Source organism: Podarcis raffonei, chromosome 7 (genome assembly GCF_027172205.1).
Source record: "Podarcis raffonei isolate rPodRaf1 chromosome 7, rPodRaf1.pri, whole genome shotgun sequence".
Lineage (NCBI taxonomy): Eukaryota > Metazoa > Chordata > Lepidosauria > Squamata > Lacertidae > Podarcis > Podarcis raffonei.
In genome coordinates, this window is record NC_070608.1 from 57716099 (window position 1) to 57731537 (window position 15439).

General features: G+C 42.9%; 2 protein-coding genes across 3 annotated transcripts in view; both read right to left on the reverse strand.

The window, feature by feature from the left end:
- Positions 1–180: 180 nt before the first annotated feature.
- Positions 181–5920, reverse strand: LOC128417698 (biogenesis of lysosome-related organelles complex 1 subunit 4-like). Of its 2 annotated transcripts, XM_053396723.1 has the most exons (5): positions 5566–5912; positions 4666–4737; positions 4170–4271; positions 2653–2787; positions 181–1749 (listed from the first exon to the last, which is right to left on the reverse strand). In XM_053396723.1, exons 1-5 carry the CDS (start codon positions 5797–5799, stop codon positions 1648–1650), a joined length of 645 nt encoding a protein of 214 aa, XP_053252698.1. In that variant the 5' UTR covers positions 5800–5912; the 3' UTR covers positions 181–1647. The 2 variants fall into 2 exon arrangements, with proteins under 2 accessions (XP_053252698.1, XP_053252699.1); XM_053396724.1 differs by lacking the exon at positions 4170–4271 and having other exon boundaries at positions 5566–5920.
- Positions 5921–11360: 5440 nt separating this feature from the next.
- Positions 11361–15439, reverse strand: part of PARD6G (par-6 family cell polarity regulator gamma) — a 76938-nt gene continuing 72859 nt past the window's right edge. Inside the window, exon 3 of the mRNA XM_053396707.1 lies at positions 11361–14044. Coding sequence (XP_053252682.1) covers positions 13185–14044 — 860 coding nt within the window. The 3' untranslated portion in view covers positions 11361–13184. The remainder of the gene's footprint in view (positions 14045–15439) is intronic.

A 15439-nucleotide genomic window follows, 5' to 3' on the forward strand; every position in this document is an offset into this window, starting at 1 on the left:
ATTATAATACATAACTAAGAACTATCCCGAAAAGAACCACATTCTATCTCCCCACCAGTATCCCCTGTACAGTAGTGAAGAATTGATTATCAAGAAGGTGCAGAAAGTACTTGTGCTTGCAAAAGCCTTTGGCTAGGTTTCTCAATATGGCAGCATTGAAAATAGTTTCACTGCTAGAGGAAAAGTCCAAATTCCATAATCCTCTTTTAATAAAAATACATCCTAGTTTCTGTAACAATGTGAGAGTTGACTTATATAGATGAGGGGTTGCCAGTCTTTTTTAACCAGTGCACACAGTTTAAATTTTGAGAGTTAACAGGCTGCCATTGGGGTGGGGGGATGGCATGCCATAACACTATATTAGAGAGTATGATCTTGATGAATTCATTGGCCATAATCCCAAAAAAGTGGGCTTATGAGTGCAACCTTACATATTTATAGTTTAAAAATAAAAACTTCATACGCTAAGGAATCTTATTTAAACTTTAATTAGATTTTAAGTTATAAGAGCTTTGGCCACTGCTTTTGGCATTTATATACAAACGTTTTAAGGTATTCATCAAAAAGGGCTTTGTCAGCAACAGTTCCCCAGAATTGTTGCAGTAGGCAGCACCTATAGCTGTTTGACTTGACTTTGCAGCTTTTGCCTCTCCTTGTTTAAACAGTGCATTTCCACCCAATACATTGAACTGAATCCAGATACATTCATTAAAAGGGCATGAATGTATAGTCTTGGTCCTTATTGCACTTAAAAGTACCACAGAATATTTTTTTTAAAATATCCTTGTGGTATGTGGGTTAATACTAGCAGCAGAAATAAAAAATGTGAGATGCAAAAGCATACATTTCCTGTTTTCTCCCCTCTTAATCTCTTAACTGCAGATGGGTATTTATACATTTTTTTATTCCAATTTCTGAAATGAGAATAACCAAGAAAATATTACTAGAGTATGGCAACTGGTTGCCCATATGCCAGTCTACTCCTGGGCAGAGGAAGACAAAAATGAGTTCTATTGCTTGGCCTCTTCCATTTCCCCACAATTCATTTTAGGTCCAAAGAAGGGGCTGTAGATCTAAGGAACACATAGAAAAGTATACCTGCTTCTACCTGGCCTTTCAATGTTGACAAGTAAAAAAGGCAGGTGTGTGTTTATGGCATCCTTAGGGGGCAGGTGTAAGAAAAGAAGGTATTAACTTACGTGTTACTTCCCCACTTGCCTTCCCTGACACTCTCTAGCCTGGAAAGGTAAAAAAGGTGTTTGGTAGGTAGCTGATCATAAGGAAGCCCATTCTGCACACACACACCCTCTTTCCTACACATAAAATCAGGGAGGGGGAAGGACTGCTTATGTCTATATGGCATGAGAGTGTGCTTGCCTCCACCCAACCCCATCTCCCTCTCCCTGCCTTCAAAGTGGGTTACTTGCAAGGTTAGCTGCCAAACATGAGTGTATAGTTCACCTTGTTGGAAGACTGGAAAAACAGTATATTCTATACAAAACTAAGCTGAAATATGTTTGAAGAGGGCCTGGGACACATGGGAAGCAGCAGGACATACGGTAATTTCCAAAGAATTGCAACTACCTAAGATCAGCACTGAACTCTCTTAGATAAGACTCTTGTCAATAATGTCATTGTCAAGCTAAATCACATATACTGTGCTTCACCAAGGGAAGGAAAGTAGTCTTCTGTCTTGAAGAGATCAGGAGGTTCATAAACTGTTTGATTCTGCCTTGAGGAAGATGTTTTCTGGAATTAAAACCTGTATGTTAAAATACTTGCTCACAACAGAATAAACAGAAATAAATCATGAATTCCCCACAATTTTAGTGGTAGCTTAAGAGGAGCCCTGCTAGTAGTATTCTGTTCCCACAGTGGCCAAACTAGATTAGAAGCCCACAAGCAGGTTCCAAGTGCAACAGTACTCTCCCCTCCTGTAATTTATAGCAACTTGTAAGGCAAAAGATTTATGAGTCATCGTGCCCGGAAGCACAAAACAGGCAAGATCCAAAAAGGAACTGAGAAAGAATGGAGCTGACTGTCATTCATTTCTCATGGAAGCAAGTAACTTCTATTCACCTGTGGAGGACTTATATGAGATAGCAATGTGAATCAAGTATGAATCTTTCTTTTGGTTGGTGGGGTAGGTTGGCCACTGTGGGCATACCTTTGTTAACAATTGAGTACTTAGGGGTTACATTTAATAAAACAGTATTTTGCAATCATGGCACATATAGCATGTTCCAAATCTCCTGCCCCCCCCCCAAACTATTTCCCATCTCAGATAAATGCAGGGGTGGGGTGGGGGGTGGGCTGCAACCCTTGAAGGGAAGAAGCACGCTGTAAGCAAATGTATGTGAGGGATATAACACTCCAAGAAAGTTATCTAGATTGCATTATGTTTCATTCCCTTTTATGTATCTAAATCCACACATCCATATGTTGACTGTCAGGATCAACCAACCACACCTCTACTTAATGAAACATCATCATAATCAACATCTCAACAGTGGGGAGATTTGCCAAAGTTGTTCTCCTGGGCTTACAAACTAATCTAGTAAGTTGACATCTGAACATAACAAAAGCTTATGATATTTGATATCAAATACATTATTATAGCAAGCATTTCCATAGCTGAGGAACAAAACTTACATTAAGGAAAGATGGCACATTGATTGTGTGTAGAAATTTTTTGAAAGTATTTGGGAACGTTCCAAGGTCTGATTCTGCCTTTGTGATCTGTTCTTCCATCCCTGACACACTATTTCCAACCATTTTTACAAAGGCCTGAAAGACAACAACAGATCAATAGCAATGAACAGGTGCAATATGGGAGAATATTAAAGGGACATTTCTTTGCTCAAATAGTTCTATTGGTCATATAAAAAACCAAATTTTCTGTACACATGTCAGAAACCACTGGCATCTTATCTACAGCCACATTCCAAATTCCAGCTTAGACTTAGTACATGAAAATCAATGCATTTCAAAGCACATTTAACTGCATTAGATTGTGGAAAAGCATCTGTTTAACGAAGACAGGAGTGCCTGGCGTGCTCTGGTCCATGGGGTCACGAAGAGTCGGACACGACTAAACAACAACAAAATCTGTTTAACACATGTTACAGTGGTTGAATAATCTGTTGTTTTTTTAAAAAAAATAGAACCTTGAGAGTCAGTGTTACCTATGTCAAGAGTTCTAACTACATAATTACAAAAAGTATTGGAAGCACAGTAGGGGTTTTTTGGGTGGTGGGAAACAGAACAGAAATGAAGAATCCCAAGATTTCTTATATGTTGAACTTCTAAACTCCTTTGAAATCTGAAGAGTGAGTCATAATTTTTACAATGTAAGATGACTGATTATACTGTGATACCTTGGTTTTCGAACGTCTCCGTTGACGAACATTTCAGTTTTCAAACGCAGCAAACCTGGAAGTAAATGCTTTGGTTTTCGAACATGCCTCGGAAGTCAAACATGTCACGTGGCTTCCGTATTGAGTTTTCCATATTGAGTTTTCCATTTTGAGGCTTCCATATTGAGTTTACCATTTTCGAACGTTCTGGAGCTCTTAACGGTCTTCCGGAATTGATTACGTTTGAAAACTGAGATACCACTGTATATGCCAAGACAGCATAGCAAGTTCTTCCCCTAGTGTGCCTGGACACTCTGATTTACACTACAAAGCCACATTCCTCCTCTTTTATTTGAAATTTACAGGAGCAAGGATTTTTTTTTTTAAGTGACAGTTTAAACTACCGTATTTTTCGCTCTATAACACGCACCCGACCATAACACGCACGTAGTTTTTAGAGGAGGAAAATCCGTAGGCATGCCACCCGTAGGCATTTCCTCCATAACACGCACAGACATTTCCCCTTACTTTCTAGGAGGAAAAAAGTGAGTGTTATGGTGCAAAAAATACGGTAAGTTTTAAGAACAGCAAGGGGCCATGTGCCCAATCTACAAGATCATCTGCACACAGGAAAAGGAATGGACATGGAAACTTCTCCTTTCCAGCTGGGAAGTTCTACACAAATTTTGGAGCTCAATTGTTTGGATTGGGTGAATATATTTATGTTACAGGATCAAAAAGAAAATAGCCCAAAGATTATTTCCAAGTAGTCCTGTAAAAAAGGGCTGTGATACTGACATTAGAAACACATACCTCCAGTTTGTCAATCTTTCTATACAGTTGCTTCATTTCCATTGCCTTTGCATGAATATGAGGCACACTTTCACTTACTACTTGAGAGGAATCACTTCGAATCTAGAAAAATATCAGACAAGAAAAATTCTAAACAACAGCATTAAGATTACTTGAGATCTCAAACATCATCTAAATGAATGAATAAAATGTTATTTAAACCCACAGGCCACTACAAGTAAAGAATTTGTGTCTAAGTGCTCATATAAAGAAAAATCATAATCTAAACAAAACTATTTGGCTCAGAACAATTGGTTAAGGCTATTTCATTTTTTGTTTAGTTGATCTGAGCAAATCTGCACATGCCTGTGGGTAATGTTGGGATGCCACAAAAACTGGAATGCTACATGTTAAAACAAGCTAGATTCAGATTATTAATTTCATGTTTGTGAGAAAGCATGCCTAAAGGTAGTTTGATTTCAGTGGCTGACCGTATCTATTGTGTTCTTAGACTTACCATGTCTAACATCCCCACAAACTCATCTACCCTTGTCAGCAGATCTTCCAGACTCTTGTCTAAGGTTTCAATCTGCAAAAAACAAATAAAAATGCAAATGTCACAGGGCATTCTTATGTGGAATTCTCTCCCTAGAGAGGCTCGCCTGGTGCCACCTTTGGGCACCAGAAACACTCTTCTCCCAGGCCTTTGGCTAATTAAACGATAACATTTTTAATTTGTGTCTGCGACAGGGGTGGAGTTTTTGTTTGCTACTATGTTGTGTCTTTTTTTGTGCTTCTCGGATGAGGGCATTATAGAAATTAAGAAATAATGATAACACATGGACTGGAAGAAACTCAGGGCAAAGTGGAGCTTGCTTCTGAGTAAAGAGACACAGGATTTGGTTGAACAATGGAAGCAATACCCATTAACCTCCAAGAAACAAACTCCTCACAAAGTCCAAGGCCAGTAAGACCATAAACTAAAGTCCTACAGCTGCTGCGTTGCATAAAATCGGAGGTGAGAGGATGGGCGTAGTCATAATTTATTTGGGGGGGGGGGCTAGGACACCCATCTGTCATCCAGCGGATTCTGAAGGAAATGTCTCAACGGTTGTTTCAAATTACTTTCTTTGGACCCAAAGCGCTCAGAAAAATCTTGTCAAAATCTTTCTACAGTTTCTACTCTTAGTTAAGTATTTATTTATTTAATTGATTTGGGGGGGGGGCTCGCTACGCCCATGGGGTGGGTGAGTCCAGCCTAAAGGGGTGAGCCCACTTCGCCCCCTTACCTGGGACCCCCCCATTGAACTGGGGGGGGGGGGTTGCGGCGCGACCCAACTCTCCCTCCCCGCTCTGAGGCTGCGGTTAAGCGGCGGCTTCCCCTTCTGAGGAGACGCGGGCGAGTGATTGCGCTCACCTGCCCGGTTGGGGCGACCCCTCCCAGCGGCGAGGGCAGCAGGTACCCGGCGTAGTCCGCCGCGGCCGTGGCCAGCAGCAGCTCCGCTCCGCAGGCATCTCCTTCGGCCGCGTCTTCTTCCTCCTCCCCGATGCCGGAGGCGCTGCTGTGGCTCTGAGAGACGTTGCCGCTGTCGCCGCTCAGCTGCGAAGGCGGCGGCAGCAGCGGCGGTTCCTCAGCTGCCGCCTCATCCATTCGGCCCCCTCCCTCGCGCTACTACTCTCCGCCCGCGCGCATCAGGAAGCCAACCGCCTGTCACCTGACGAAGCGCTTTTCAACGGTCGGCCCGTCAACTGTCGGCGGAGTAGCGGGAGGGTGCCTTTCCTCATCTACGGAAACCCAGCGGGGACACGGCCAAAGGGAAGGCTCGTTTGTTAAATAATGAGGGACGTAGCGGAGGCGTGGCGTTCTTTTGAGCGGAGCCTGTGATTGGGTGTCTTGGGACTAGAGGCCCCGCCTCAGGCCTGGCCCCCGAGAGCGGCCTCCCTCCTTTCCTCAGTCTTGGCTGGAGAGTGTCCAGGGAGGTGCTTCCGCTTTCGTTTTCCCTTCTTTTCTCCCCCGCCCTGTGAACTTAGGACCGCATATTCCTTTTAAAAGCGAGGTGCTGCTTCTCTTTCCTCTCGTTTTGTCCAGCACCTGCAAGGTAGAGGAAGGCTAGGATGCGCCAAGCAGACTTCGGAAAGGAGCCCCATGGAGTTTCATAGCACTTGCTAACAGGTAAATAGGTATACAATTGCAGCCGAAGCCACGTTGGTCTATCAGCAGAGTAGGGCCGATCCAAATGTCCACGAAATAGGGAACATGCTGTGCTGAGATGTCAACCGCCCAACCACAAAAGAGGAAAACCTGCTTTAATGGTGAAGTTACAAACGCTTGACTTTAGTCACTGTCTTTTTAAAAAATAAAAAAGATTTTGGGACGAGAAACGCAGACATGGGGGTGGCAGGTGCCCCTAAATCAATAAAAATCAATAAAAATACAATTCTCAGGTTCTGACACCCCCAACAAAAATCCTGACTACGCCCATTAACGCAGACTTAATTAGATTAAGCACTTTGTAGCTTTGAGCTTCTGTCTTGGGCTGCTGGGACAAAGTAGTAAGTAATCACTCCTCCCTTTGTATGTGTGTGTGTGTGTGTGTGTGGGGGGGAATGTAGCACTTACCTATGCATCTGGATAAGGATTCATTTCTTCCTTGGCCTTACACCTGCCTTCCTCAAATAAATATTCAGCCCACAAATTTTGGAATTCCAGGACTGTAGATTGGGGAGCTACTGCATTTCCATGGAAACTTCCTCATATGGACTCAGACCATTGGCCAATTTATCTCAGCATTGTCTTCACTCAGTTGGCAGTGGCTCTCCAGGGTTTCACATTGGAGTCTGTTCCAGCCCTACCTGCATATGACAGGGATTGAAATTAAGAACATAAGAGCCCGCTGGATCAAGCCAGTGCCTCATCTCATCTAGTCCAGCGTCCTATTCTCGAAGAGGCCAGCTGGATGCCTTTGGGAAACTGGTAAGCAGGACCTGAGCACAAGAGTACTCTTCCTTCCTGCAGTTTCCAGCTATTGGTATTCAGAACCAGAATACCTCTTGACCATGGAGGCAGAGCCTAACTACTCTTATCCTCTCAGGAATTTGTCTAATCTTCTAAAGCATTGATTACATTGTGAAACATTGTCAACAAGATGTAGAAATACCTAATTCTATGCCTTCATCTTCCCCAGCTGCAATAAAACATGTCTCCCTTGTTTCTGTCTGTACAGTGGTACCTCGGGTTACATACGCTTCAGGTTACAGACTCCACTAACCCAGAAATAGTACCTTGGGTTAAGAACTTTGCTTCAGGATGAGAACAGAAATCTCGCCGCCGCGACGTGGCAGCAGTGGGAGGCCCCATTAGCTAAAGCGGTGCTTCAGGATAAGAACAGTTTCAGGTTAAGAACGGACCTCCAGAACAAATTAAGTACATAACCAGAGGTACCACTGTACAGCCATAGTAGGGACTGTAGGGGACTGACGGATGGGAGAGAGGGACTGGGGTGGCAAAGCTTAAGTTTTTTTATTTAGTGTATGCTTGGGGTTTTTCTGTCAGTATCACTTGGGGAAGTTCTATTTCTATTCACTTGTTATGTTTCCTTGATGATGAGAGGTTGGGGTGGCCTAGGGTGTGGCTGATTGTCTTTGGCTGGCTGCAGTGGGATTTGTTTGTGCATGGGTGAGGGGGGTTGTCGGGTTAAGTTAGCCATATTGAATTGTACGTTGTCAGTGGGTTATGAGCTCTTTATAGTGTGACTGGGCATTGTTATCTTGGAAGGTGTTCAGTAGGGCCAGTTCTGGGGTGACGTCTAGTACCTGTTTAGCTATTTTGCTTATTTCTGGTATGACTGCGCACACTCCTTTTCTGACTAGATCCTCGATTACTTGGTTTGGCGGGATCTGCTGGTTCAGACACAGCATATGTTTGGAGAAGGCCCCACGGGGGATCATGGGGAGGAGGTGCGAGGAAAAAACTGTTGTGACATTGATTTCTTTGGCAACTTGGAAGGGCTGTGGTGGGATCCAGAAACGGCAACCTGGAGCCCCACTGACCACTTAACTGCTCTCTTCTCCATCAGCTTGGGAGCTTTTTCTGAGATGCTTGCGGGGTATGATAGCATCCTTTGTCGTTTGAGCATCTTTATCAAGATGCTAACAGATCTGCCTGCCTTTGATCAGTTGTGCTTCAAGGGAAGCTTACCACTCCTCTGATTCTTTAATATTTTCCAGCCCAGATAGATGTTAACCAAAGGATCTCACAATAGTCACCTCCTTGCAGGAGCAAGGAAGCATAAGAGAATCAGATGCACCACAAGAGCATCTTGGATGGGATGGCTTTCAAAGAGGGCTAGACAATTGCCTATCAAAGGCAACTAGCTGTGATGGCTATGCTCAGCTTCCCCTGTTGGAGGGAGCATTGCTTCTGAAAAGAACTTGCTGGAAGCCACAGACTCCCCAAACGTGTTTCACAAGGACCCCTTCCTTCCCTCTGCCCCAGTACCCGTGGGTCATCACGTCTCTCCAGGGATTTGGCCAGAACAAAGTATATGCTGGGGAAAGGCTCCTTCCCTGCAAAGAAAATGGAGGAATCAGCAGGCGCCTGGCTCCCAGCCATGCTAGCACCAGTCTGGCGCATGAGGGTGGAGGACACAGGAAGGAAGCATTCCTATAGTATAGGGCACTCAGTTGGCATTTCCACCTACATGAACTCTAAGCCTTCCCCCCTTGTTCTGGCCTGCCTCTCTCCTAAGGAAGATGCAAACTCTTGCAGGAAGCCACTGGTGGGAAGTGTGCGCCTATGATTCCCAAATGTTTCAGAAGCATCTTTTCATTCCTTTAGCTGCTTGATATAATCATAGCATGGCAGAGTTGGAAGGGATCCCAAGGGTCATCTAGTCCAACTCCCGGCAATGCAAGGATCCTACCCACAGCCAGCCCTGGCTGGGCTCCAAACTCCAGCCTTCTGGTTACCATTGCAATTCTGCATGGTGTGGAGAAAGGGGAGAGAAATGCGTTGCTTACACTCTCATAACACTGATATGAGATCCACACCATGCAGCCCTTTCAATAACTAAAGGGCTGTCACATGGATGGAGCAAGCTTGCTTTCTCCTGCTCCAGAGGCCCTTAGGACCTGAAGCAGTGACTCTCCTTCCTTGGAGGTTTTTAAGCAGCGCTTGGATGGCCATGGATCATCTAGTTGAGATTTCTGCATATGCAGGGAGTTGGACTAGATGGCCCTCAGGGTCCCTTCCAACTCTACAGTTCTATGATGCAATGTTTTAAAGAGCATCCAATGCGCCTTTAAAGCACATGACTTCCCCCGAAATGATTCCTGCCATTGTGGCTTCCCTCTCACAGACCTACAATCCCCAGAACCCTTAACAAGCTATAATTCCCAGGATTGTTTGGAGGAAGACATCTGGTTTTTAGAACAGGGATGGAGAACCTGCAGTTTGCTCACCCCCATTTCCTAGGAACCAGGAATGGGAAGCTCAAGTGCTTCTAACAGTACAGCGGTACCTCGGTTTACAAACTTAATCCATTCCGGCAGTCTGTTCTTAAACCGAGGTGCACTTTCCCTACTGAGGCCTCCCTCTGCCGGTGCCCTTCCACCATTCGACTTCCGTTTGGCTTCCAGGGCAAAGTTCGCTAACTGGAACACCTACTTCCGGTTTTGCGGAGTTCTTTGTCCGAATTGTTCATTAACAGGGCTGTTCGTAGATCGAGGTACCACTGTATGGTTATAGGGAGCAGCGTGTATAAAATATTGAATGTAATAGGGTTATTAAGGTAATTGTATCAGAATTATTATGGAAATGTGGAGGGAGGGGGAGAGAGTGAGTATGGTGGGATTCTGGTGGTGAGTGATGATTGGATGAGGATTTGAAAGGGAGTTTGAATGCGAGGCAGTTGAGAGCAGTGGGTTCTGGAGGGAGTGGTTGGGCAACTAACTATTCAGTTTAGGATCAGTAGTCTGGTCATCATTTTTGTAATAAAGCAACGTATAAGATAAAGAGAATTTGAGGCCATGAGCTTAGTTACATACGTCATCATTTAGTGAATCATTCATACAATCTCTTTTAATGAGGGTGTAGTACCTAGATTCTGGACCAAACATTGATATTTTTTGCTCTTTTCTAGTTTCATAGGTTTATGTTTTGGTTCTAATGATGTAATAGGGGTGGGGACTCTTTAAATACTGGGGGCGTTGCACACTCCTTTTTAAAAATAAAGTAAAATAATTTCCCCTCATTTTCAAAAACACATGCATTGTCTCTTTCTTCAGGTTCTTCAGTTACTGTTGTGAAACACTGGTGTTATATGCAGTATAGGGCTGGGAAGAAAAGAGGGGGCCTGTAACTCTCCAACAGTTTGATTTCACCACCAAAAACACAAATAAATACTTATCTACAGTCACTGTTTCAGTCACCTACCCAATCACGGACAGTTATATGCCTTAAGTGAGAAGCCTGCTAAACTCATGGAGACTTATCCCCAATTTGTAATGAGGACTAATGACACAAAGACTGCAGGTTGTAGTCTGGTTAACTTTTCAGAAAAGGTTAACAGAATCTGTATTCCCTTTAGAACATTTATGTGATTGATACTTTTGATCATGAAGTATTTGTTACACAACAGTGAGATTGATCAAAAGCCAACTTCATGTGATTTTGACAAAGTGGTTCTACAGGGATCCTATTCTGCATAAATATTGGGGCCTCTAAAAATTTGACGTGATCTGTTCACCAACGGGAATCAGTGTCTGGTATTTTTACTGGCTCCATTTCTCCAACACAAAGTTCAATTATTTGCTTTTGCCGCATCCAGCTCTCAGCAACTCTGTATAGGTAAAATAACCCTGCCATCTAGTTTCCTAACATATTCACACTCTTCCAATTGTTCCATACAATCCATTTCATTCTGTATGGCAAGGTATTCAATGGCTACCTAAAATTCTCACCCCGGTACACTCTTCAGTAGCACAGGTGGGGAACTTGTAGCCCTCCTGATGTTACTGGACTCCCATCTCCCATCAGCCCCAGACAGCACAGCAATTGGCCAGGGATGATGGGCGTTGAGTCCCAACAACATAGATGGCAACACATTCCCACCTCCTGCTTCTTCTGAAGCACCAAAGGTATTTTTATTGAGATGGCTTTGGTGCCCAGGACCTGGGTTTGGGGTGATGGTGGCATTGTTCAGTTAAGAAATATTGAAGCTTGTACATAACTTTATTCCAAGCAGAACAATAAAAGGCTTTTTTATTAAACAACCCCAAAGTGTTTTGAGCCCTTTATAGTACAAAATAAGGGTGTGGAAGGTGTGGGATATAATTTATATAAAGAATTTTCATTTGTTTAGAAACGCTTTAATACACAAAACTACACAGTAAAAAACAAAGAAAATGACAAAGCTAAAAGTAGAAAAACACATTGTAACACAATTATATTTTTTCCTAGACACTTCATAATATAGTCAACCTTTTTTCTACTAAACATTGTAACAGCTTGTGGCGTTTTATAGAACAGAAAAACAGAGCTGGGAGCAAAACCGTTTCTTTTGGAGTAGCCTATTATTGATTTGCTTTATAACTAATGATCCCAACAATCTAAGATAGTCTTTACTTGAAACACTTGATATGCTGTCGAATTGTAGCATTTTAGACTCCAGGGACAATAAAATAAAATAACACTCTAGCTTAGGAAATCAGTATGTACCAAGAGGAACCAGCTTTCATTATTAAAGACTCTGGATTCAAGTTAATTCTAAACAGTAAGACAAATTTAGGTTGCAATCCTAACCAAATCTACTCAGAAACAAGTCCCATTAAACTCAATGGGGCTTACTCCCAGATAAGTGGAGTTAGGATTACAGCCTTAGATGAGTTTCTTGTGGTGACGTAGAATGCAGTCCAAAGCAATCTTATTATTTATTTGCAAATTCAGTACTGTTATCAATATAAAAAAGTGAAACCAACAGTCACTAAAATTTGAGTATTTGTCTAATAAATATTTTAGCAATAAAAAGAGAACACATATCCTGATGGTGCATCAATCAACCAACCTCCATGCTGCCTGTTGTTTTTTCACATCATATGAAGACAGTTTATTCCAACAGTACTACAAGTCACCAGCAGGTGGTGCTGATCAAAAAGAAATTATGGCAACAATGTGACACTATCCCACTTTAAAAATATACATATAAAACACAAAATCATTTGGTCAAAGTTTTGTTCCAAAAATAAAAAAAACAAATGCAGCATTCCCTCAACGCTATTTCCAGGATAGAAAGTTGTTCAGTTAGCCCTTTCCAGATTTAGGGGCAAGACAAGTAAATTTTCTGTGTAAACAAACTAGGAAGCAGTATATAATGGCAGAAAGTAAAATTTCAAAATTTAAACACATTGCATTGTATCCAATCTTGCTATTCAGCTGATGGTAAGGCTTTGGTCAGTATGCTGGAGTGGTCAGCAATTTCCCCTTCCTAAATCTGCTCCAGAAAACTTGGGAACCCCCCCCCCCAGAGCAGATTTTTTTGGGGGGGGGGCGTTGCAGAGGAAGAGGGAATAAGGAATTCCGTTTGGCTGACAGAAATCTGACTGAGCAACCCTGTTGGATGCAATCCTTAATAGTAGTTTTCCCCTCAAAGACTAATTTATGAATGCCCATTCCATGTTTACTGTGTCTGTTGTTATTAATCATCAAAATATATACAATTTACATGTATATATTGCAGCGTATAACCATACATGCAGCAGACATACTTTCATAGATGGGATTCTTTTTAAAAATGCAGCGATCTTTACTTTCCCTCATTCTGACCCTAGGAGCAGAAACCATATTTACAATTTTTCATGGGTTGCAATAGGCAGCACTTTTATGTATAAACCTGAATACCACCATGTCCGGAAAGCAACACGTGTGTCACACCTCAGAAGGTCTAAGAGAATTAAGATTCCCTCTCTTCGGGATGTGTATAGATTTGTTCCAGTTGGCACTTCAGACAAGAAACACACACACACAAACGGAAGCACCCACTAAAGTGTGATCACCGTTCCGTCCTCCTCAATGCCTCCTTTGGGAATAACCAAGCTATGACGAGGATCAGTTTTTAAGGAACTCAGAATTTTGTGAATATTGCCGTTGCTTTCTCGTCCCAAGCTGTTGTTGAGTACCAGGTCCCTCTGTAGTCTTTGGCTAAGACTGCTGCCGTTAATTCGGGAAAGGCTACCAGAAGGAAGGCTGTGCGATTTCGGAATGGGCTGTGGCTCCAGACAGCCCTCAATTACAATGTCAGCATCCTCGTCACTCTCCATTTCATCAGGGTGGAAGTTCTGCAGGACATGAGAAGAAGGCAAACTGTGATGACTTGCAGTGCTGTCCGTAGACTGGCCAGAACTCCCAGACATCCGACTGCTTCTGATAATATTGTTCCTTTGGTTTGCTGGCTTGACTGTGATGATAAGATTATGGCTATTGGCGATCATCATGTCCGTTACCTGATCAAGAGTTTTCCCGGCCACTTCTATGCCATTCACTTCCAGGACTTCATCATTGACAGCCAACAAGCCTGTACTCTCAGCTAAACCACCAGGAACCATCCGAGAGATGAAAATTCCAGGTACCTTTTCCAGCCCATGAGGAGTTACTCTGACACTGGTCCCATCACGAATGTAGAACCCTAGAGGCTTCTCACACCCATGTCGATACAATCTCACTCGCCTATGAGTTTCAGGTAGGATGTCCACATCAATGATGGAAGACACGGGTCTAAAATCCTGAGGCATGCTGATATTAACGTGGGGGCGCCTGCGAAGGTTGTCATTCCGGAGGGTCACCAGAGCCTTCTTTTTCCTGGTTAAGGTGTTTGAACCAAAGTTACCATAATCTGCTTCATCTGAGAAGAGAGGAGAGGAAGAGTTGAGTTTCACATGCCACTGAGCCATAAACTCTTTCCAGCAAGCAATGGAATTTCATCTCCAACATTTATAAAATGTAGTCATTTGCCCATGCTGCAAACAGTTCTTGCTTTGAACATCTTTCTCCTCCCCACCCCACATTTCAGGGATTTCAACTTCCATCTGTCCCAGCCAGCATAAACTGTTGCTAGCAACAAACCATAATTTATAAGAGTTTTTGTGAGATTGGAGGAGGATGTGGGCTGCTGCTGTGCAATGCAGAAGCAGCCCTTGTTGTGTTATCTGTAGATAAGAACAGTTAATGAATTTTTACATCAGGTTATGTTGCGGGAGGTAGTGGAGGACAGGAGTGCCTGGCGTTCTCTGGTCCATGGGGTCACGAAGAGTCGGACACGACTAAACGACTAAACAACAACAACAACATGTTGCAAATACACCTACGAAGAAATCTATCAGACAGAAATTCCCAAAAGTTAAATAGGATTTCTCAGATGAGAGATGAATACAGTGGTACCTCGGGTTAAGAACTTAATTCGTTCTGGAGGTCCGTTCTTAACCTGAAACCGTTCTTAAGCTGAGATACCACTTTAGCTAATAGGGCCTCCCGCTGCTGCCGTGCCGCCGCTGCACAATTTCTGTTCTCATCCTGAAGCAAAATTCTTAACCTGAGGTACTATTTTTGGGTTAGCAGAGTCTGTAACCTAAAGCGTCTGTAACCCGAGGTACCACTGTTACTTTGCAGACCCATCATGGAGGGACATTTGTTATTATTAAATATATTTTACAGACTTCTTTCTCAAGTGAACCCAAGGCAACATACAACAGTATACAAATATACATTATATGGAAAAAAAATTAAGGAAGAAAGTCACATCCATATAATATGCCAAAGCTATTTAAGTTGGGTATATATGCTGAGCAAACCAATTGCCAGGCCTTTGGGAGGGGCTGGAAAGTGCGATGAGCTATTTAGCTGTGATTATTCACAGCCTGATATTTTGCTTGATTTTGTTTATTTTAATAAAGATTTTAATAGCATGTGTACTTGAGCTTGTTTTTATTGCACTGTTCTAATTATCTTGTTTACGTTCTACCCTGGGACCATTTAGTGATGGGCAGATTATAAAATTCCATCAGTAAGAACTGGTGGGAGCTCAGGTTTTCCTGGCAAAGGGAGATATTTCTGCTCCCATAAATATCTCTTCAAAAAGACACCTAATGGTGACAACCTGGGCATATTGCCAAGCACATCTTTAAGGAAGCAAGTATCCTATTTCCCACGCCGCCTAGGAGGAGGATTGGCAGAAATTGCAGAAAGGGATAAAGGTATACAGAACCAGGAGCAGGGGATGGCGATGGCTACTTTTCTGTGC

What these genes read in the sequence shown, in the direction of transcription:
- LOC128417698 (XM_053396723.1), bottom strand. Translation starts at nt 5,799, where the DNA reads ATGGATGAGGCGGCAGCTGAGGAACCGCCGCTGCTGCCGCCGCCTTCG. An exon ending in GGGTCGCCCCAACCGGGCAG is followed by an intron (nt 4,738 to 5,565) that starts GTGAGCGCAATC and finishes TGTTTTTTGCAG; the next exon opens with ATTGAAACCTTAGACAAGAG. An exon ending in GAAAGATTGACAAACTGGAG is followed by an intron (nt 2,788 to 4,169) that starts GTATGTGTTTCT and finishes GTTGTCTTTCAG; the next exon opens with GCCTTTGTAAAAATGGTTGG.